General features: G+C 55.0%; 2 protein-coding genes across 5 annotated transcripts; one reads left to right on the top strand and one right to left on the bottom strand.

The window, feature by feature from the left end:
- Positions 1–22: 22 nt before the first annotated feature.
- RUSF1 (RUS family member 1) lies at positions 23–15,404 on the top strand. 3 transcript variants are annotated; one of them, XM_059898302.1, is made up of 13 exons: positions 24–369; positions 580–694; positions 4,866–4,911; positions 6,536–6,568; positions 6,651–6,756; positions 8,979–9,080; positions 11,200–11,270; positions 11,350–11,534; positions 11,616–11,673; positions 12,050–12,120; positions 13,192–13,335; positions 13,446–13,523; positions 14,000–15,404. In XM_059898302.1, the coding sequence occupies exons 1-13, from the start codon at positions 70–72 to the stop codon at positions 14,095–14,097; spliced, it is 1,407 nt and encodes a 468-aa protein (XP_059754285.1). In that variant the 5' UTR covers positions 24–69; the 3' UTR covers positions 14,098–15,404. The 3 variants fall into 3 exon arrangements, with proteins under 3 accessions (XP_059754288.1, XP_059754285.1, XP_059754287.1); XM_059898305.1 differs by lacking the exons at positions 13,446–13,523; positions 14,000–15,404 and adding an exon at positions 12,950–13,064 and having other exon boundaries at positions 23–369; positions 13,192–13,315; XM_059898304.1 differs by lacking the exon at positions 13,192–13,335.
- SLC5A2 (solute carrier family 5 member 2) lies at positions 13,852–21,101 on the bottom strand. 2 transcript variants are annotated; one of them, XM_059898301.1, is made up of 14 exons: positions 20,641–21,094; positions 20,034–20,105; positions 19,853–19,957; positions 18,820–18,984; positions 18,404–18,509; positions 17,617–17,697; positions 17,236–17,465; positions 16,788–16,923; positions 16,443–16,550; positions 16,166–16,316; positions 15,876–16,044; positions 15,585–15,800; positions 14,695–14,824; positions 13,852–14,619 (listed from the first exon to the last, which is right to left on the bottom strand). In XM_059898301.1, the coding sequence occupies exons 1-14, from the start codon at positions 20,764–20,766 to the stop codon at positions 14,393–14,395; spliced, it is 2,022 nt and encodes a 673-aa protein (XP_059754284.1). In that variant the 5' UTR covers positions 20,767–21,094; the 3' UTR covers positions 13,852–14,392. The 2 variants fall into 2 exon arrangements, with proteins under 2 accessions (XP_059754284.1, XP_059754283.1); XM_059898300.1 differs by having other exon boundaries at positions 13,852–14,824; positions 20,641–21,101.
- Positions 21,102–21,185: the final 84 nt, after the last annotated feature.

Here is a 21,185-nt window from a genome sequence, read left to right as displayed (position 1 = left end):
CCGTAGCCGGGCCGGACGCGTCTTCCGGCCACGTTTCTCTTCCCGCGGAACTAAAGGGAGGAATCCAGGATGGCATATGTCGCCAGCACTGAGGCCCCACTGTGCTCCGAGCAGTTCGGCTCCGGGACGGCCCGGCGCTGTCGCGCCGCCGCCGACGGGAGCCTGCAGTGGGACGCCTGGGGGCGGCGCTGGTGGGCGTTCTCCGGGGCCTTCACAGCGAAACCCGGAGGACGAGATGGGGGCGAAAGGGTGGCTCCCGGCACGGCCGTCCCACCTCTTTCACGGCTCCTGGCTGTCTTCCTGCCTCAGGGCTTCCCCGATAGCGTCAGCCCGGACTATCTGCCCTACCAGCTGTGGGATTCCGTGCAGGTCAGCCCGGCCGACTGGGGAAGGGAGCGACATGTAGCCGGGGCAGGGGAGACAGCGCGCCACCTCTCCCTCCCCACTTACAGACTGGACACTGACGCCCAGAGCCGAGCTGTGACACGTCCCAGGCCACACACCCGGGAGAGCTGATAACAGGTCTTAGACCTCCATGCTCCTGCGCCCACTCCTCACCCCACTTCTTTTCTTCTCCAGGCCTTTGCTTCCAGCCTCTCGGGTTCCCTGGCCACCCACGCAGTCTTGCTGGGCATAGGGGTAGGGAACGCAAAAGCCTCTGTTTCAGCTGCCACGGCCACCTGGCTCGTGAAAGGTGAGCTGGACCCCGGGAGTCTCATCGATCGCTCCTCTCAGCTCTGCCATTTCTCTGTCCACTTCTTCCTTCGGCTGGGAAGCCCAGCCCCTCCTTTCCCCTTCTCCCAGTGTTTTGGCGCCTAGCTCTGGGCTCTGATGAGTATGTTTATTTACGCATTCCTGTCTGATTAGATCCGGGAGCCAAGCCTCCCCACTTCCTAGAAGAGTGCCTTGTACCCCGTTAAAAAACAAAATTCAACTGAGTAAATTTTAAAGATTTGTATTGGCTTTATTGACGACTGACTAGTAACCCATGGCGGGAACACCCTCATCCCGCCCACTAGCCTGGGTAGCTGCACTCCGTTCCCCATTCGTACTGGGCAGTGTCCCTTAATCATCTGGAGCCCAGATCCCTAAGTAAACCGTCCCCTCCCCTTTACTCCTAATCTGTGGAGGACTGCCTAAGAGTTTGGACATTGAATAAAACTGCCAACTGCCTTGGGTGTGGGAAATTAGTTAATTCTAGACAAAAACAGTTTTGTAATAGGTCCTGAGTGGCAGAGAGGAGGTTTGGGGAAGGATGAAAAGCATTTTATATCCTCTGGGATACTAGATGATGCCATGAATAAGAACTATAGTAACTATCTGTTGAATGTGTACCGCTTTTTGAAAAACCACTAACGGGGGGGAAAAAAGATACAGTTTGGTACCGTGCTACCTAGAGAGTGAAGTAGAGAAGAAAAGGGAAACTGTCCACATCAGGAGGGCCCATGGCTCTCTCCACCATCCTTTGTCTTTCACTGTTGTTCCCAGTGGCAGTTTAAATCAGACCCAAGGTAAGGCTCATTCTACACCTGACATCAGCCTGGCCACAGCTCTGGTGAGCCTCTGTGGACCTTTTGGAGAATCTGGAGGCTCCTGCTTATACCCTTACCATTAAGACGAGCATACTGTCCAAATGTGAGTCACTGCTGGAAAGAAGCTCTTTCTCTGAGACTGCATATCAGTGGAGAAGTGGTGGTGATCTGTGCCTCTTGTCCTAGTTGTCTCTTCTTTTAATAATAATAGTTCCCTGAACAGTACTTACCGTGTACCGGTCTTTAAACGTCCTGACTCAGTTTTCACAATAGTTCTGAGATGGGTATTGTCATTATCTCCATTTCATAGATGGGAAAACTGAGGCACAGAACGGTAACTTGCCCAGGGTCACGGATGTGAACCCAGGAGGTTTAGTTCCAGAGTACATTTTCATACCACCACACTGTGCTTAATTTGGATCTTTTCCATTCCTCTTCTATTGGTTAATTGTTTGGAATGCAGTGGGAGCTTGGGTCAGTAGTTCCATGTCATTTCTAAGCACCCTAGTCTTATCACCAACATGTTGCTTATGTATGTCTTCAGCTCAGGCAAGTTACTAAGAAAAAAATAAGACCATTTTAAGATGTGGGAAAATATCCTCTTACTTTAAAGCCTGTTGTTGATATTAAAGGAAACCCCCTTAATTAGAAAGGATATTACAAACTTGTTTCCATGAAACATGGGGAATTTGTATGCAGAGCTTTATATAAGAAACTCCCTTGGAATTTTTTGATGTGGTCACTTTTAGTTACAGATCTCTTAATAGAACATGATGTTAATTGTCATAACTAGCAATAGTAATACTACTAGCAGCCAATATTTTGCCAGCTGAGAGTATGCCAGGCATTTTGACATGTAATATGTAACTTAATCTCTGCAGCAGCCATATTAGGTAGATGCCTTTACGAGTACCTTTTTCAGAGGGGGAAGCTGAGGCACAGAGAGGTTTAGTAACTTGCCTAAGGTCACACAGGGCCAGGATTTGGACCCAGGCCCACTGACTTCTGTGTCCCGCTCTTAACCACCCACTCTTTGGCCAGTTAGGATTTCAGAGTGGAGCCGAGTACAATTTATGGACAGTTGATCCCTTACTAGGACTCAAAATTTTTAGATCTTACAGCATGGCCAGTTGTAAGTGAGGCAGAGAGGAGCAGGTGGGAATTAAGTTTCTTGGTCTAGTGGCCAGTGTTGACTTTCAGATAATAGGGAGGATGTATGTCACTGCATCCTACTGCCAACCTCCAGTTTCTGACAAGGGCCCTGCAGACTGCCTCCGATGAAAGATAAGAGTAGGCCCCTTTCTTGTGTGAAGGACATACATACCTGATTGGCGAAGGCTGTGCAGTCGGAGGGAAGAAAAATAGTCTGGCCCTGTGAGCTCTCAACCAGTAAAAGTAACATTGCCACGTTCAGAGTCACTAAAATGATCCAATACAAAAATTTTGAACAATGAAAATTTTGTGTAGAATTAAAAGTACTTGAAAGGAAGAGGGTGGGTGAGTGACAGCGGGAGGAGGCTTCTAAAGCCACCCTGGGAAGTATAACTTCCAGGGACAGAGGGGACAGAAATAGAGAAGCCGAGCAGGCCAGATGGGAAATGTGTTGTACACACGCCTCTGAATGAGGCAGCTGCTGCTCAGCCCCAGCCAACTGGAGCGGTAAGGGGAAGCAGGCCTGGTGCTGCTGTGTCTTCAGGTTCTTCTCGGAAAGCTGTAAATCCAGATTTTCTTGTAAAATGCCCCATTTTCGTTTATCAATCTTCGAGCTTCAGTTGCTTCATCTTCGAAAGGGGAAGATCCCTCAAGCTCGTAGGATTGTTGTGACGATTGAAAGACACGGGTATTTCAGGTTTCTGCCAGCGTGCTTAGCGGTCTCCTTCAAGTCCAAGGCTGGGTAAAGATGTCTAGCTGGAAGGGGTCAATGCCCAAGGATGGCCGCCGTGGCAAGAGGAGAGGGAGGAAGGCTGGCCCATGTCACCACTTTTATATGTCGTGGGACGTTCTCATCCCTCCTGCCCACAGCCTGGTTCTCCTTCGTGCAGTCCCCCACTTAAGGGTCCCTGCCCTCAAGCTCAAACAAGCTAAGGGTCCTCTGCCCACTCTGCCTGTCCTTCCCCGTGCCCGCAGTGTGAGGCCTTCTCAGTTTGATTCTAGAACAGTCCTTCTTTGTGATCCCCCTGCTGGGCTTAATGAGTACTACTCTCAGTATAAGGTAGGGTCTAAATCAGTGGTCGGCAGACTTTCTGTAAAGGACCAGACTGTAAAGATTTTACACTTTGCAGGCTGTACAGTTTCACTTGCAGCAACTTGATTTTGCCATTGTGTTATGAAAAATGCCATAGACAGTCTGGAAACAAATGGCACAGCTGTGTTCCGGTAAAACTATTTACAAAAACGGCGTAGAAGCCCATAGACCACCGTTAACTGACCCTTGGTCTAAATCAGTGTTTTTCGTAGTGGCTGCTGTCTGCTTTTACACTGGCTTTTGAGCCTGGAGCCATGACTCTGGCTCACTGTGGTGCCCCCCAGGCCTCACGGCAGTGGATAGCCAAGAAGCACTTGTGCAAGTGATGGTCTAGTGGATTCCAGAGACTTCTCTGACTCTCCCTAGTCTGAGGAGGCGTCTCCCTCTGCCCCACACTCCCAGCTCGCTTGTCACCAACCTGCAGTTCAAATCCTTTTTATTATTTATACTCTGATGACCACCTGTGAACCCACTGCGCAACCTAAGAGCTAGAATATCAACAATAACCTCTGAACTTTCCACACAGAATTTCCTGCTTTTTAAAAAAATAGTTTTACCGGATAGATATATATACGCAAACACTATATTGTTTAGTCTCAGTCGTTTTCGAGCTTTATGAAGAGTATACTGTGCTGTATGTAGTCATCATGACTTACTTTTTCATGCAGGATGATAATACTAGGATTCACCCATGCCGACGTGGGTAATTGTCGTCCATTAGATTTTCACTGCTGTCTAGTATGCCCCTGAGTAAATGTACCAGAATTTGTTTATGCATTCTCCTGTTGATGAGCATTTGCATTATTCCCAGTTTTTTTCTGTTATAAACAATGCTGCAAAGAATATTTCTGGTCCGTGTCTCTTGGTGTGCATGGGTACCTAGTTCTCTGGGGTGCATGCTGAGGGACTGCTAAGTCTAGGCACTTCTGACCCCATAATGCAGCTACGTCTATCTAGAACTTATCGTACCAGACTGAGCTCCCAAGGGCAGCGATCCAAGGTGGAAAGCCATCTCAGTGCCAGGGTCTGCCAGGCCCTACAGCCCCCAAGGCTCTTGCTTGTTCCTTACCGATGCCTCTCTCCCCCAGATTCAACTGGCATGCTGGGCCGCATCATCTTTGCCTGGTGGATGGGGTGAGTTTTTCTTCCCAATCTGCAGACTTCTAGCCACTCTCCCTAGACAGGAGTCATGTCTTTCTCAGCCCTGGCTGTATTTTCAGCTCCCCCTCTTTCCTACCAGTCTCCAGGGGCGGGGAGATTTAGCAGGTATATCAGAGCTAAGGAGTCTTTAGTGAGTACCCAGTACAGGTGACTTGCCCAGGGTCACCAAGCAGTGAAGCCACAGAGCCATTGCCAGGATGAGATCTGCCTTCAAGAGCACCAATTTGCCCCTCTGCTGCCCATCATGGAAAAACACAGGGAGCCACAGGCTCTGAGCATCTCTGCTGGCTTGTTAAAAGGGAAGCTTGGATGGGACAGTGCTTAGCCCAGAAGGAATACCTTTACTCCAGAGGCTATTGTGGCGGCTTAGATACTTGGTTGGACTTTGCTGATTGGGGAGTGGGCTTGGGTAGGTCATCAGGATCCCTGTCCGACATGGGATCCACATCACCATTTATCTAGAAGGGATTGAGGGTCTCGTGCTGCCTGCTTCCTCCTTGAGTCACTACTGGGTGACCTCAGGAGTGAGTTAGTATCTGCCATCAGTCGTGCTTGTGAGGTGCAGTGAGCTATGTAAAGAGCTTAGCACATAATAAGTGTTCAGTAAACACCAGCTGCAATTACTAACCCTAACTGGACCTCACCAGCTCTCTGTGTATCCTCTCTAATCCTTATAATAACTGTGTAGAGTAGGATTGAATGTTTACCTTTTCCAGATGTGAAGCAGACCAAGACACACAGCTTGTAACTGGTGAGATGGGATTTGAACCTAAAGCCTGTGGTCTTTCTGTGGCATCAGGCAGAGCCCAAGACCAGGCCCACGTGTGCTAGTCCTGCCTTTGCCGTATATTCGTTCCATCAGGAGTCCCCCATGTGCGTCCCATGCCCCATCCAGGAATGCTCCCTTTCCCTCTAGGAGATTTCAAATTAAGGGTCAGGGCTAATGCTGCAAATTCTGAGCTGGGCAGGGGGCTGCAGCATCTCCTGCCACTGGGATCTTGGAGAAGTAGTCCCTGGGGGTTTGTGCAAGGGCCAGGGTGTCACTCGGCCTGCAGAGGAGGGAACCATCCGCGGCATCGTGTAATAGAGATATCCTAGGCTGGATGTCAGAGCCTGGCTCTTTCGGCCTTTTCCCCCCACTCCCATTTGATCCGAGGGAAGTCATATCCCTCTCTGGGCTAGTTGTCTATAACATGCAAGGTAGTGTTTACACTGTATTGTTTATGGAATATGTGGACTTCTTGCTGGGTACCTTCTATGAAGCAGAAGGAAGAGGAGGGGAGTTGGCAGAGGAACGCAGGGATGGCCTCTCTCCCAGGAGGACCCGAGGGTGGGGAGCAGCCACAAGACAATCAGTTTTTTCCTTTGGTGCCTCATGGGTTCGTAAGGGGGAAATATGAGTGACCACTGAAGGTCCTCCCAGCTAATGGTGGCATTTCAGGCAGCAGTGACAGGGTGTGGGGACAGATGTCTGGCTGGGGTGTGGGTTTTCCTGAGCCCTTTGGACCTTACCAAGGCATAGGAATGGCCTGCACTGCCCACAGGCTGTGTTTTCTCCTTAAATCCAAATTGCAAACCAATCTCTCCTCCCCCACAGGAGCAAAATGGACTGTAATGCCAAGCAGTGGAGGTGAGAAGGGGCTGGAACCGAGGGGAGGGGAGTCTTCTAGTATGAAGGTCTCTGACCTCTGACCTCTTATCCCTTCCCCCAGGCTTTTTGCCGACATCCTCAATGATGTAGCCATGTTACTCGAGATTATGGCTCCCATATTCCCCATCTGTTTCACCATGACCATCTGCATCAGCAACCTGGCCAAGGTACCCACCTCTGGGGCACCCCTGTACCCAAGATACCTGCCCTGGTGGTGCTGTGTGCGGGCTCACTTGGGGCCCACAGGGGATCCCAGCCTGGGCCCAGTGTTCAAGGCATTTCTAGAAGAGTAAAGAAGTTCAGATGTTTCTTCTGGGACTCAGCCATGTATTCTGATCCTCCTCCAGCCAGACAGCCTCTAGAGCCTCAGAGAGTCAGTCTAAGGCAGTGTCTGGAGCCACGGGACTGGTGAGGGAGCTCTGAGCTGAAAGAGAGTAAGGGTGGTCCAGTGTCAACATCTTGGGACCAGCTCCCTAGCTACCTTTCATTCTTTCAGTATAATATTTAGGGTGCCTACTGCATGTTTGGCACAGAATACAGGCCCTCCCATCTTTGAAAAAAAGCCACACATAGTTAAATATTTATCAAGTGATAGCTATAGGTATTCCAGATGAGAAGTGTAGGGGGCTGCAGAAGGGTTCAGCAGGAAATCTGGCCTGGTCCAGGGATGCAGGAAGGTCTTCCCTGGGGCTGGGTCCTGAAGTATGAATGTGAGGTACAGCGTGGGCATTCTGAGCAGAAAGAACAGTGCAGGTCAAGGTCCAGTGGCAAGACAGAGCACAGACCGGACAGCAAGGCTGAAGGGGCGATTGGGGTGAATCCAAGCTCTTCTCTGCCAGGCTGCTCACCCTCATGATTCCTTCAAGTTGGCCTCATCCAGATGAGGAAACTGAGGCCTAGCAAGGTTCGGTAAAGAGCTCAGCCTGTCTTCGCCACAGGGTTAAGAACCTGGCACAGAGTAGAGTCTTAAGATATGTTAAGACCCATCTTAAAGGCCCATCCATCTGTTCAAAATCACTTGTGTTTCTCTGCTGGGCACTACTGATATTTAGGAGCCAACAGTTCTTTGTGGTGGAGGCCACTGAGCTTCCCTGGCCCAGGCACTAAAGGCCATGAGCACCCCCTCCCCCTCCAGGGCAGGAAACCACAGAGAAACCAAGGATTGTGACCTCTGCCTAAATTCTGCACTAAGCTCCGCCTTGGGGGCCTCAGTCTCTTCATCTGTCGAATAAGGGAGTCGAACAGGGCCATGAACTTCCCCTTCCCCACCTTCCCGCCCCTCCCTAGAGTTCCAGCACCTCCATCCCCGAGGTACACCAACCAGAAGCCTGGTTGTCATCCATGCCTTCGTCTCCTCCCCCTTTACCTGTCACCCTCAGCTAAACCTCCATTCATGTCTGTTATTTGCCCTCTTAAATCTCTCCGGTCCTTTCACGCCTCCATCCCCATGTCACCTGGTGGTTCCTTGCTGCTGAAAAAGCACAGTTATTTCCTAGGTCATCTCCCTGCGTCTATTCTCACCCCTCTTCAGTCCTTCTCAGAGCAACCCCATAGTCCTTATTAGAGTGGAAATCAAATCCGGTCACTTCCCTGTGCCCATTGCTCTTGGTATAAAGACCTTAACAAGGCTTGGTAAGTTCTATGTGATCAGGTCCCCGCCCATCACTCCAGCCTCATTTTGATCCACATTCCTCTTACCTTCAAACACTGCCTATGTAACAACTAGTTTATTTGTTTACCATCTGATGATTTATAAGCTTCACGAGGGCAGGGGTTGTATTGAAGTCTCTCACAGCACCTAAATCCGTATCTGACATCTAAAAGAGATTTGATAAACATGAATGAAGTCAGTGACCCTAATCGATGAGCTCTCCCATCTCAGAGGGAGAGCCCTAGGAGGTCAGGGCCATTGATGTGGGTTTTGAACTGGCCTGGAAGGCTTGGCTAGGCCTCGACTGGGGCAGGAAGAGAGTGGAGTTAGTTCCAGGCAGGCAGAATGTAAGCACCAAGTCGGAAACCAGACTTGGCTCTGCAAGGGGGAGGATGCAGCCAAAGCAGAAGTTGGAGGCTGGGGAGGTTTCTGGGCTAAGAATGGTCTGTGGGCCTCCACCTTGCGGGGAGAAAGTGATCCTTGGGGCTGGGTCCACAGGGTGGTGTGACAGGCAGACCTTCAGTTCTCTCCTGGAGCAAGACAGGGGAGGTGGGCCTAGTGGAAATGCGGGGTGAGAACAGGAGACCAAGGACAGCATTCAGGGTTTTGCTGCGGGGTGGCCTGAGGCCTAGTTCTCTTAAACTGGTTTGAGCCATTTATTTGGCTCACCCACAGAAACTCCTGTGTTGCAGCAGATTATGGCCACGCTGACTTTCACTCTTCCCTTTCCCCACCCAGTGCATTGTGGGCGTGGCTGGTGGGGCCACTCGGGCCGCACTGACCATGCATCAGGCCCGGAGAAACAACATGGCCGACGTGTCAGCCAAGGACGGCAGCCAGGTGAGCAGCCAGAATTGCAGGGATGGTGGGGGGAGCACGGATGTACGGGACGGTGGGCAGACATCAGACCAAGCCACGATTTGGGCATATGAAGAGAAGCACCTGAGTGCTCCTGCGGGGCGGGGTGGGAGACAGACGGGAGCAAATGTAGCTTCTCCCTGCTCTGACTCTTAGGATAGGTAGTCGGTGTGAGGGCTCGGGCTCGGGCTCGGGCTCTGGCAGCAACAAGTCCAAGCTGGTCATCTCAGCCCTTGCCTGCTGCCCGTGAGGCCAAGAGGGAGCCCTTGCCCTGGACCTCGCCCTCTCTAGGCAGAGCCCCACCCTGGGAGGTGCGTGTTCTGACCCCATGAGACCCCACGTGTTAAAGCGCCTGGCAAGTCAGAAAGTGCTCAGCATGTGAGGAGGCCGGAGTCACTGCTGAGGCCTCCGCTGGGCAGTTTAGCAAAGCCCTTCCGGCCCAGCCCTCACCTGACCAAAGGAGCCTGAAGTGGAGGTGGAGGCACCCTTAGGCTGAACCCTTCAGGTATCGCCTCCCTCCGTACCCCGGTGCTAAGTGCCTATGTGCACTGCATCGTTTACCTCTCACACCAACCCTCTAAGGTGGATACTGTTATTATCTCTCTTTTACAGATGGGGAAAGTGAGGCCCAGGGTGGTCACAAGTGTGATGGTTTTCTTTGACACTGAAGCAATTTAGAAACCTCTGTTCTCTCCAGTCCTACTTTCTGGCCTTCTCTTATATTGTTTTGTTAAATAGAATTTCATTAAAAAAAAAAAATTGACTAACTCCTTTCAATAATATTAACACAAGCTAACGTTTTTTAAACATTAACCATGTGCCAACTATTTCATTTGTATGAACTCATTAAATCCTTACAATGGTCTTGCGCAGGGGTGTACCTTGTTGCCACTCTACAGATGAGGGGAAAAAAGGCACCGAATGGTTGAGTCTCCCTGGGTCCCCTTGGGCACATCCCTTCTACCCGGAAATGGTTGGATGAGTTCTTCCCCATTATCACTTCCACAGGTTGTTAGGGAGGGGAAATAAGTACAACCAGCCCCGTGCCTGCTGTCTCACCTGCCCTCTTTGTAACCCCCAGCCCCTTCCACCCCCGGATGCATTTTCCAAGGCCCCAGGGCTTCCTCAGTTCACGGAGGCAGTAACATCATTGGGGCAACCGAGGCACGTGCTCAGCCCCAGACTAGGCCCCTGCTTTCTGCTGATGTTGCTTTGCTGCCACTTGATGTGGCTGCTGGAAATGACTGTTCCCACCTGGGGGAGGGGAGGTCCCAAGGCCCCTGATCCCCAGTTTACTGTCACACCCACAGCCTTTATTTCCACGGCCCGCCCCTTTGCCAGGACGACTGGGTAAGAAGAGCTGCAGTCTCAGGCCCCCTCTGCGCCAGAACCGACTCTCCCGGGGAACCCCGTAGTCAGGGACACCAGTCCAGACTCCTCCTCTCTCATGATGAGTTGGGGGGCGGTGGCCAGGGGTCTTCTCCCCTAGGGTAAGCTCAGTCGGGCCATCAGAGGGGTCTGATCATATTGATTCTCAAGGGAAGTTTGGATCTTGTGCTTTTCTTCCTGGGTGGTTCCTTGACTCCTTTGCAAAAGTATCTGCTGGTTACTGGGCGGATGGACCTTTTTTTTGTTTTTCTGTTTTTCAGGGTTTTTTTGTTTGTTTTGGCCACGCTGCATGGTTTGCAGGATCTTAGTTCCCCAACCAGGGATCGAACCCATGCCCCCTGCAGTGGAAGCGCGGAGTCCTAACCAATGGACTGCCAGGGAATTCCCTTTTTTTTTTTTTTAAACCACCAAATAAAGTAGTTGTACTCTGTGGACATTTGCTTGCCTGAGTGTAGGGCTACACTTTGACTCTTGCAAAACAAAGAAGGCATGTTCCACAGGCATTCCAAGGGCATTGCACCTACCTGGGCAGAGAAGCAGCTGGTATCTTAAATGACAGCTCACTCACCAAAAACGTTAAAAATTTCCTAGGCACCCTTATCAGTGTAGGGAGTGTCTGGGGCAGGGAGGGGTGTGGTGAAAGGCACTCAGGGGTATTCATTCTGGCCTGGAGGGGAGCCCTCCAGCTCCCATCCCCTCTGCCATTTTCCAGGAGACGCTGGTAAGCCTGGCAGGGCTCCTGGTCAGCCTCTTGATGCTTCCCCTGGTGTCAGATTGCCCTAGGTAAGCCGGGATCAAGGGCAGGGAGGAGGCGCCCCACTGGGCCTCTGCTCCCATTGACCACCTCACTCTGTCACCCCAGCTTAAGCCTTGGCTGCTTCTTCTTCCTCACTGCCCTCCACATCTATGCCAACTACCGGGCAGTCCGGGCCCTTGTCATAGAGACCTTGAACGAACGCCGGCTCTGGTTGGTCCTGAAGCACTTCCTTCAGCGGGGAGAGGTACTTGGCCCCGCTTCAGCCAATCAGATGGAGCCGCTGTGGACAGGTGAGCCAGCCCCTCGGTTTCAAGTCTCCTATGTCTCCTAGTCTCCCGCTGCCTGGGCCTCCTGACTCCAGCTTCCCACAGGTTTCTGGCCATCTCTGTCTCTATCCCTGGGGGTCCCCCTACACCGTGTGACTTCCAGGTGAGTGGCCCAGCGTCTCCCACCCATCACCACTGTCACGCCCTCCCCACACGGGCTCCCTGTTCTGATTATACACTGGCCTCCCCCAACCAAGCCCCACCTCTCTGGTTCTTTATTTCCACCGAACAGACTTGGGCGTCAGTGTGGGTGCTTGAGGGCAGCAGGTGTATAATATGAAGTAGATATAAGGGATCTTATATTTGTTGGATGCAGGAAGAAAGGAAGGGTTGATGCGGGGGAGGGGTAACGGCTGAGGGATAGATGGCAAGGAGGTGCAGGACGGTTAGGGTTAACAGTGAGGTGGCTGTGCAGTTGACTGGGTGGTCACTGCTGCCTTGTCTTCTCCTCCCCCACTGCACGCTCTTCTCTCCTTCAGTGTCTTTGAGCTGCAAAAGCTGGTTGACGGGCACCAAGAACCCTACCTCCTTCGCTGGGACCAGTCACAGAGTAAGTGTGCTGCGTTCCCCCAGCTTCAGACTCACCCTCCTGGGCTCAACCTCTCATTCCTCCAGCCCCAGGGCCCCAAGCCCTGGACACGCGCTGGACAGTTTGGAGTCTGCCTAGTGTCCTGAGGAAGCTCTAGACTAAGATTGGATGCATTCAGATTATAGCTGCATGCCCCAGTGAAGTTCCCTTACCACTCTGTAAAATGGCGCTAACAATACCTGCCTTATTAGCTGCAGGGTTTTTATGAGGATCAAATAAGGTGACGATGTAAAAGCACTTTGTACATTGCAGCACACTCAGATAAGATTAAGACCCTTGGTTATCCCTGAGGAACCACTTTCCTCCCCTATCCGGGGTGACCTCTTTTTTTTTTTTTTTTTTTAGTGGTTTCACTATTTTCTTTTTTTTTTTTTTTTTTAATTTTATAGCTACTTTTATTTATTTATTTATTATTTATTTTTGGCTGTGTTGGGTCTTCGGTTCGTGCGAGGGCTTTCTCTAGTTGCGGCAAGCGGGGGCCACTCTTCATCGCGGTGCGGGGACCGCTCTTCATCGCGGTGCACGGGCCTTTCACTATCGCGGCCCCTCCCGTTGCGGGGCACAGGCTCCAGACGCGCAGGCTCAGTAGTTGTGGCTCACGGGCCCAGCTGCTCCGTGGCATGTGGGATCTTCCCAGACCAGGGCTCGAACCCGTGTCCCCTGCATTATTAGCAGGCAGATTCTCAACCACTGCGCCACCAGGGAAGCCCCGGGGTGACCTCTTGAGGAAGCATGTACTGAAGTTTACTGGTCTGCTGGTCGTGTGTTAAAAGCTGCTTATTCTCACTAGCCATTAAAGACGTGCAAAATAAACCCACCTCAGGGAGCTGCTCTGAAGTTGTATTTTGGAAATTACTTGGCCGGAGCACTGGGGAGCAACATGAGATGAAGTTGGAAAGGAAAGGGTGAGAGATGGCCTTTCATGCCAGACCAAGGCCTTTGGGCCAGACAGGGATGAAGCAGGCTGGTAGGCCTGAGAGTGTTCGGGGAGGTGGCCCTTCCCTGGTACCAGTCTGTCCCTGGTCTCTCCAGACCAGGTACAGGTTGTCCTGAGCCAGATGGCAGGCCCTGAGACCATTCTAAGGGCTGCCACTCACGGACTGGTGCTTGGAGCCCTGCAGGGAGATGGACCCCTCCCAGGAGAGCTGGAGGGACTGAGGAACCGAGTACGGGCTGGTAAGTGCCTCACAATCTAGGCTGCTTCTGACTCAAAGTAGGGTGGAGAGAGGAAGGACCCTGTTCAGCTTGGGGAACCCAAGAGCTTCTGGTTCTTCACCCCACTCCAGGTCCTGAGAAAGAGAGCTGCGTCATCGTCAGGGAGACCCACCAAGTGTTGGACAAGCTATTTCCAAAGTTCTTGAAAGGTAATATCCTTCTGCTTCATGGCTCCTAGGCCTTCTCCCAGAGGCCCTGTCTACCCCCATCCCCACCCCTTCACCTGGAGGGTGGAAGACCTGGGTTTCTCTCTGTGATCTCTAGTCTGGACCTCAGTTTCCCTGTCTGCAGGATGGGGAGGTTAGGATGGTCTCTGAGGCGCTGTCAGAGTTGACAGACTGTGGAATCCCAGTTGGCACTGGAGAATGGTGGTGGGGGCGGGGAAGGCTCACAAATGACTGATGCTCTTTCATTTAGCACCTACTCCGTTCTGGTCCTTTTTCATGTGCTGCTCAATGAATTCTTGCTGCAACCAGATGAGGTTTTAGGCTCATTTTATGCCAGAGATTACCCAGCAGAGGCAAGGGGAACCTGAGCAGTACACCCAGCCTGTGCTGCTCCTTCCCCCTCCCCGGGGTCAGCCCAGAGTCTCCTCCCCAGCAGTATCCCTATGCCCTCTCCCCAGGACTGCAGGATGCGGGCTGGACGACTGAGAAGCACCAGCTAGAGGTGGATGAGTGGAGGGCCACGTGGCTCCTGTGTCCAGAAAAGAAGCTCTTGTGAGCAGCCCGGCCAGAGGCCCAGGTCCCAGGACAGGAGCCTGGAGCAAGGACACTTTGGCCACAGCAGGACCTGGGAAAGGCAGCTTTATTTTTGCTTAGGGGCACCAATGTGGCCAGTTGGCCAAGGAATTGACTACCAATCAGATGGACTGGGCCCCAGGCAGAGACAAGGTAGAGAGAAGGGGTACCAGGGCCTTCCCCCTGCACTCTCCTGCCCCAGGCCCTTCTCACCACTGCAGGCTCCCCACCCCCACTCACTGCAAGGCTGTGGCTCATGGCGCCCGACACAGTTGACCTCAGGCGTAAAAGCCCCAGAGGAACGTGGCCACAGCCATCATGAGCAGGGCATTGAGGCTGACGACACGGGCCCAGCTTGGGTCCTCACTGATGTCCTCCAGTCGCCTGGCTGCGGCAGCCATCTCCTCCTGGGTAGGGCGTGGGGGACTGCCTGCCCCATCCCTGCTCATTCCACAGAACCAGAGCAGGCACTGGCGCAACAGGCCTGGTGCTGGGGACGGGGGCTCTGGGAGAAATTGCGGCCGTACAGTTAGTCGGCTCCCCCAGCTCCCCCACCCCAGCTCCCCGGGCAGTGCCTTACCCTCCATCTCCACCGCGTGCTCAGGGCGCCCGTTCTGTACAGGGGCTGAGGGTGGACCTGCTAGCTCCTCAGCATCCAGGTCCTCCCGCTCCTCCTTGCTGTACCGGAGACTGAAGACCAGGCGGTGGAGCTGGGGAAGGGTGGGAGCAGGGACCAAGTGGGAGTGCCGTTCCCCCACCCCGAACCTGGAGGTCTCTCATCCACACCGGCACTCCCTCACCTCCCTCTGTCCAGCCTGCACACCCGCCCAGGCTCACTCCAGGATGACCTTCCACAGCTGCCCTTTGCCCTCAGGCTAAACCCGAGCTCCTCAGCTGGGTGTTTAAAGCTCTTGGCTCTGCTCAGCCCTCTGCTTCATCACCCTGTCTACACTCACGATTGTAGTACTTTAGTCTTACAGCCCTGCTAACAGTGTTCCTTCCCGTGGGTGTTTGCTCACAGGGTTCCCTCCTGCTGCCCTTCCCCTTCTCCACCCGTGGGGTCCTGCCCATCCTTCCGGGCCCACCTCTTTTGTCCTCCCCCAAGTCAGCTCTGCCCTGGGGCACCTGCCTTGCCACAGCACAAGACCAAACCCTTTTTGGGCTTTCAGGGTAGTACTCTGTCCCTCTCAGCCACCAATCAGGCCAAGACTCTGGGGGGCTTGAACCTCCCCCACAGTCTTCTTCAAGCCGCCTCCAAACCACCTCAAATAAACGTGATTTAAATAAAAACATTGTACTTGCTTTGCAAATGAAGCTTCAAACTGGACTCTCAGCCTGCCCTCACCAAGCCTCGGTATAGAAATTCAGGTGCTACCCACTGGGAGTTCTGGGAAGCAGGCTGGCCGACTGCTGGTGGAGAGGGCCCGCAGCGGCCCACGTTTGGTGCCCCGTCCAGAGGCCCGCTCTTACGTGCTTGCGTGGGATGGGCGGTGTGCACAGCGAGACCACGAGGGTGAGGAGGCCGGTGCAGACGAAGAGCACGATGGCGAAGTAGAGGTAGTGCACGCGGCAGAGGAGCGCGGGGCACGCCGAAGGGCGCACGCAGCTGCCCGAGCCAAAGGAGAACTCGGGAACCAGGCGTGCCAGACCCATCAGCAGGCCCCCGATCAGTCCCCAGAAGGCGCCCTGCGGGGCCAGAGAGCGCATCAGCCTCGGGTTTCCAAGTCCGGCGCCGAGCTCCCAATGAACACACACACTCACCTTCTCATTAACGCGGGGCACGAAGAGCGCCAGCACGAAGACGGCCGACACCGGCGGCGCCAGGTAGCTGGAGACCGACTGGATGTAATCAAAGAGCTGCCCGCCCTGCGCCGCCTGCACCACGGGAAGCCAGGCCACTGACACGGCCACGATGAACACCACCCAGAGCCTGCGGTGGACGGCCATCAGGTGGTTTCACCCGGGACCCCGTCTCCCCCTGTCCCTACGCGTGCTCCCTGCCCCCACCCGGGGCTGATTCGTGGGGCAGGAGATGGAAAACCCAGGCCCACCGTCCTACTAGCAGCAACTCGCGGTCGCCCGCGCGGGGCCGCAGGCGCGTGTAGATGTCCATGGTGAAAAGCGTGCTGCTGCTGTTAAAGATCGAGGCCAGCGAGGACATGAGCGCGGCCAGCATGACCGCCAGCATGAGTCCGCGCAGACCTGCGGGCCGACGGAGCCGTGAGTCTGGGGCCACGAGGGGGTCCCGGGAGGGTGCGGGCTGGGCGAGGGGTGACTCCTCCCACTGGCGCCTGTGGGCAGCGGGGCAACCCGGGGGCCCGCTCTCACCGTTGGGCATGAGCTTCACGACGAGCCGCGGGTAGGCGATGTTGGAGCACCCCACCTCGGTGCCACACACGCGCTTACACACCTCTGGCACCACGCACGCCACTTCGTCTGCGGGAAAGGGCACGACGCGGCTAGGGCGGCACCGGGTCTGGAACTTCGGATCCCAGAAGTGGGGACGGGGAATCCCAGTGGAGGAGAGATGGGACCCCCGGGTGGGAGGTGGGACTGGGTGGCCCAGATCTCAGGACGGGAACGGAAATGGGAGACAGGCACCTGTATCCTTGCACAAGAAAGGGGATGGATGGGGCACAGGACTCTCGGTCGGGGCGGGGTTGCAGACGTTACCCGGGTAAAGAATGCGGCTGATCATGCCCGGCATGACCATGAGGAACATGGGCATCAGCTTCAAGTAGCCGCACAGGATGCAGCCCGCCTTGATGTGGGTCAGGTTTTTCCCAGCCAGGCAGCGCTGCACTATGACCTGCGACGAGGGGCGTTCAACTACCTGCGTCCAGTCCCGGGTACCCCGCCCCTCCCGCCCTGCCTCAACTCGCTGCTCTAATCCAGACCCCACGGCTGGCCCATCGAAGCGGGCAATTCAGCTCCAAGCGCAGACCCTGACTCGGATCCAGCTCCATCTGGTTTAGCTCTAACTGGCGGGCTTCCCGCCCCCTCGGACCACGCCTTCCACCTGGCTTCCCAGATGGGTTCAGGCTCCACCCATCTCAGCTCCGCCCACCGCGGTTCCAGTTCTGCCCCAGCCTAGCTCCCCGCCCAGGCCCTGACCCCGCACCTGGTCGCTGCACCAGTACCAGCTTGAGACGATGGTAAGCCCCAGAAGCAGCGCAGGCCACGGCAGGTCCCCCGTCACAGGGTCCCGGAGCAGATGGTAGGAGTCGGGCCGGGGTCGATAGCAGGAGCTGGAGATGTTGCCCACCGCCGGATCCTCGGACACCGTCAGGGACGTCATTGCCCCCAGGTATTTGTCGAAAAGCCCCGAATACCCGCCCACCTCGTGGAAGGCTGTGAGGGCAAAGCAGTTAGGGGACATGGTGCCCGCGACAAGGTCCTTCCTAGGACCCACATGCCGCAGACGCGCGATGTCCCTGCTCCCAGGTGGAGAGATCTGCGAACTGTGACCTCTGCGCCCCTCCCCCATCAGCTGAGCCCGTACCGTAACCCATGAGGACGAAGGCCCCCGCGAGAATGACGAAGGTCTGCACCGTATCCGTGTACATCAGCGCTGCCAGCCCTCCTGCAATGGCCTGGGTCAGTGGAGAGAGCCCAGACAGGCTGCCACACTGTACATACAGTGTCTTTGTGCGAATTGGAAAAGGGTTCCCCTTTCCTGGAGGGCAAATTTCAAAAGGATGGCCCATTCCCTGGGCTCACGCACTCCAGCGTCAGGAGGCAGGGCTGCGTGAGCCCAGTGGGGCTGAGTTTTAGGCTCCACTAATGCCAGGTGCCCACGTGCAGGACTTCCGCTACAGGCCCTCCTCTCAGCCCCAGTTTTCTCTTCTGTGTGATAGGAGGAGGTGATTCTCTAAGGTCCGATTCTCATCCCATTTGAAGGGCCGGGCTCCTCAAGCCGGCCTTGGTACCAGGCCCCACCCACGCTGCTCCAGCGTCAGGCCTCGGGCACCACCCCAGAATCCTCCAACCTGCACTGGGTTTGGTGAGCTTTGGAGTCTGGCCAAGTCGGCTCTCCCTTCCCAGGTGTTCAAGAGCTGTTAAATCTTCGTTTTTGCCCAGGCCCAGGACGGGCTCAGATCTCTGAACTTCCAGACCAAATCCAAGGAATGTGGAGGGGGAGAGTAGTTGGCTTTCCAAAGATTTAGGTCCTTCTCCTGCTTGGATCACATCACCCTTAAGAACTTCTCCAGCCCGCTTTCCTTTGGTGACTCCCCTAAGCCCCGCCCACAGATCCACGCTCCCTTCCCTAAGCCCCTGCCACCTGCCACCTGTCACAGTGTAGATCATGGTGATGCCCAGAAGCGCGATGACGGAGGCGTAGATGTTCCAGCCCAGAGCCTGTTGAATGAATACCGCCCCGGAGAACATGTCCACCTTGGGGGAAGGAGCAAGCGCGCAGGTCAGGACCCAGGGGCCAGGGTGGGGACCCAGGTCCACTTTCTGCCCAGATCACGACCCTATGTGGCCACACCTCAAAAGTTCCCTCGTTTTTAGATGCCCTGGTCTTCCCAGATACCTCTCACTATGGTTGTCGCCCCAGAAGCCTATTCCTTCCAGGCCCTGCCTCCATCACGGTTCTTACAGTCATTGCTCCTTGGTCCCGCCCCGCCCAGGGCTTTCCAGAGACCTCCACTGGGTGATCCCACCCTACCAGGGTCCCGACCAACTCCCCGCGCATGCGCACCGAAATCTTGGTGAAGATGTACAGAAAAAGCGAGAGCACGGACAAGTAGAGGCGGATTCGATGGCCGCCAAAGCGCTTGCGCAGGTACTGCGGCATCGTAATGACGCCCGCGGTCAGGTACACGGGCGCGAAGAGCCAGCCAAGTAGCAGCACCACGAACAGCGCCTGCGGGCACAGCGCGACAGCTGAGGGTCACTCCCTGTGGGAGATCCTGCCATGAGTGCGTCCTCGCCCCTGATGGGTCTGAGGAACCTTCTTCTCTTGGTGAAAAGTGCTACTCCAAGGCAAGGTTGCAGGAGGGGCCCAGAGGACACAGATGCAGATGTCCCTGGGCCCTGGTCATTAGGGACAAGGTCTTGATACTTTGTTGGGCCCATAACTAGAGCCCTTCTTGCCCTGCCAGGCCATGACCCCTGGCCATCCCTCCCAAGATGGTCCCTATCCTCCTCGTCCTCCCCCCCACCCCCACACACACCTGAATCCAAGCACAGAACCCTCAGCCTGACCCCCAACCTCTGCCTTCCCTCTCCTCTCCACCCACCCAAACCTTCCGTCCCTCAAGGCTCAGCTCAGAGGCCTCCTCCTCCAGGAAGCCCTGAGCTCAAAGCCCTGATTTTCCCAACCCTCCGTCTCCTGCCCACTTCTGCAAGGGGCTTTCATTTAGCCCAGTGATCCTCACAGGCCACAGATTCAGAGAGCATCAGAAGAAGCACTTCACTATCCTTGAGACTGTTCACCCCACTCCAGAGAGGAGTAAAATCAAGGCCACAGAGGGCGTGGCTGGTCCAGGCTCACATAGCGATAGCGAGTCAGGAGCAGGGCCTACCCCCGCCCTGAACGTGGTATCTCCCACATGCCTCTGCCTCCAAGCTGGCTGCGTGAGCCTCCCTCGAAGCCCAGCCCCACCTCACAGCTGGGAAGTCCCACCTCTGGTCTCACATCCCCACCTCTGCCGCCTGGAGCCTCTCCAGGTGTGACCCTTCCAGGGGTTCCCACGGGGAGGTGGGGGTTATTGGCAAAAAGGGGCGCTCACATTCCACTCAAATCCAGCCACAGCCAGGCCGCTTGCCGCGCCCGTCCCTGCCAGGCCCACGAAGTGGCCACTGCCGATGTTGCTGGCGAAGAGAGAGGCCCCGACCTGGGTAGCCAGAGGTTGGGGTGAGCCAGGCTGCTTCTCTAGGCCTCCTCCCGCTCCACAGCCCAGTCTCTCTCACCGGCCACCACGCCATGCTTCGTCCCGCCAGGAAGTAGCCGCCAACGGTGCCTCTGTTGGTTCTGCACATGGACTGGGGGACGGGAGTGGGGAGACGCCTGGGTTTGGGGCACATCTTTGGACCTCATTAGCCTCCTCAACACATTCCTCAGCCTTGTTTCAGGCTGAAGATTAACCAGCGCACGGCTCCCCTGACGGTTCATACCTGCACCCCCAGCCTCCTCCCAGGCACCCAGATCTACCCAGACCCTAACCTAGGGTCCGGTTCCCCAAGCCTGAGTGTGGCTGCATTCGGCCGCACTTTCCTGGGGGCCCTGGATATGGGTTTCTGGTCAGCCAGCCATTATGTAGAAGAGACCTCATTTACAATGCTGTCCCCATGAAGATCCACCAACCCCTCAACTAGTCCAATCCAAAGGTGGACAGACAAGGCATGCATGAGTGTGGGCTGGGCCACCCTGGGGCTAGCAAAAGACTTACTTGCCCCCCACCTCGGGTTTCTCCCTCAAAGATCCAGGCATCCTTCCCCTACCACACATCGGGACTGTCCGAGACTTTTCCCCCAGGCTCCAAAAGCGGGCCCCCAGCAGCATCCCCCAACTTCTCACCCACAAGCCGACACCAATGACCAGCAGGAAATAAGCCGCAATGACCAGGATGTCGGCAGTGTTGTCAATTAGGGCCCTCTGTTCCCCCAGCCCTGGTGCTGAGCCTGCCTCTGTGTGTTCCTCCATTCTGCCCAGGATCTGCCCCTCAGGGCACCAGCCCCTGGATTCCCCCCGGGGAAGGATTAATGGTTACCCCAGGGGCAATGAGCCGACAAGTCCCCCCTCCCCGGCTTTGTTTAGCTGAATCAGTTCTCACTGAGGCTGCAGGCTGGTCCTGCGGAGCTGGGCACTTTCAAATTCAAGAGCACTCCCCTTCCTGGGCCTTAGCCCCCACCCCTTCTCCAGAGCTCCAGGCTCAAAATCACTTCTTTCACCTGCTAAAAATGCCTACCCTTCAGCTTTGACCTAGGGATCCTGGCTGAGCCAGCCCCCTGATTCTGACTAATCCAGAGGGGTCATTTTCAAACTCAAATCTGACAGTGTCACTCCCCTGCTTAGGAAGACTCCATATCTCCCCATCACACCCCGGAGGAGGCAGCAGCTTC

This window comes from Balaenoptera ricei, chromosome 15 (genome assembly GCF_028023285.1).
Source record: "Balaenoptera ricei isolate mBalRic1 chromosome 15, mBalRic1.hap2, whole genome shotgun sequence".
In the NCBI taxonomy this organism is placed as follows: Eukaryota; Metazoa; Chordata; class Mammalia; order Artiodactyla; family Balaenopteridae; genus Balaenoptera; species Balaenoptera ricei.
This window is presented reverse-complemented; position numbering and strand designations above follow the sequence as displayed.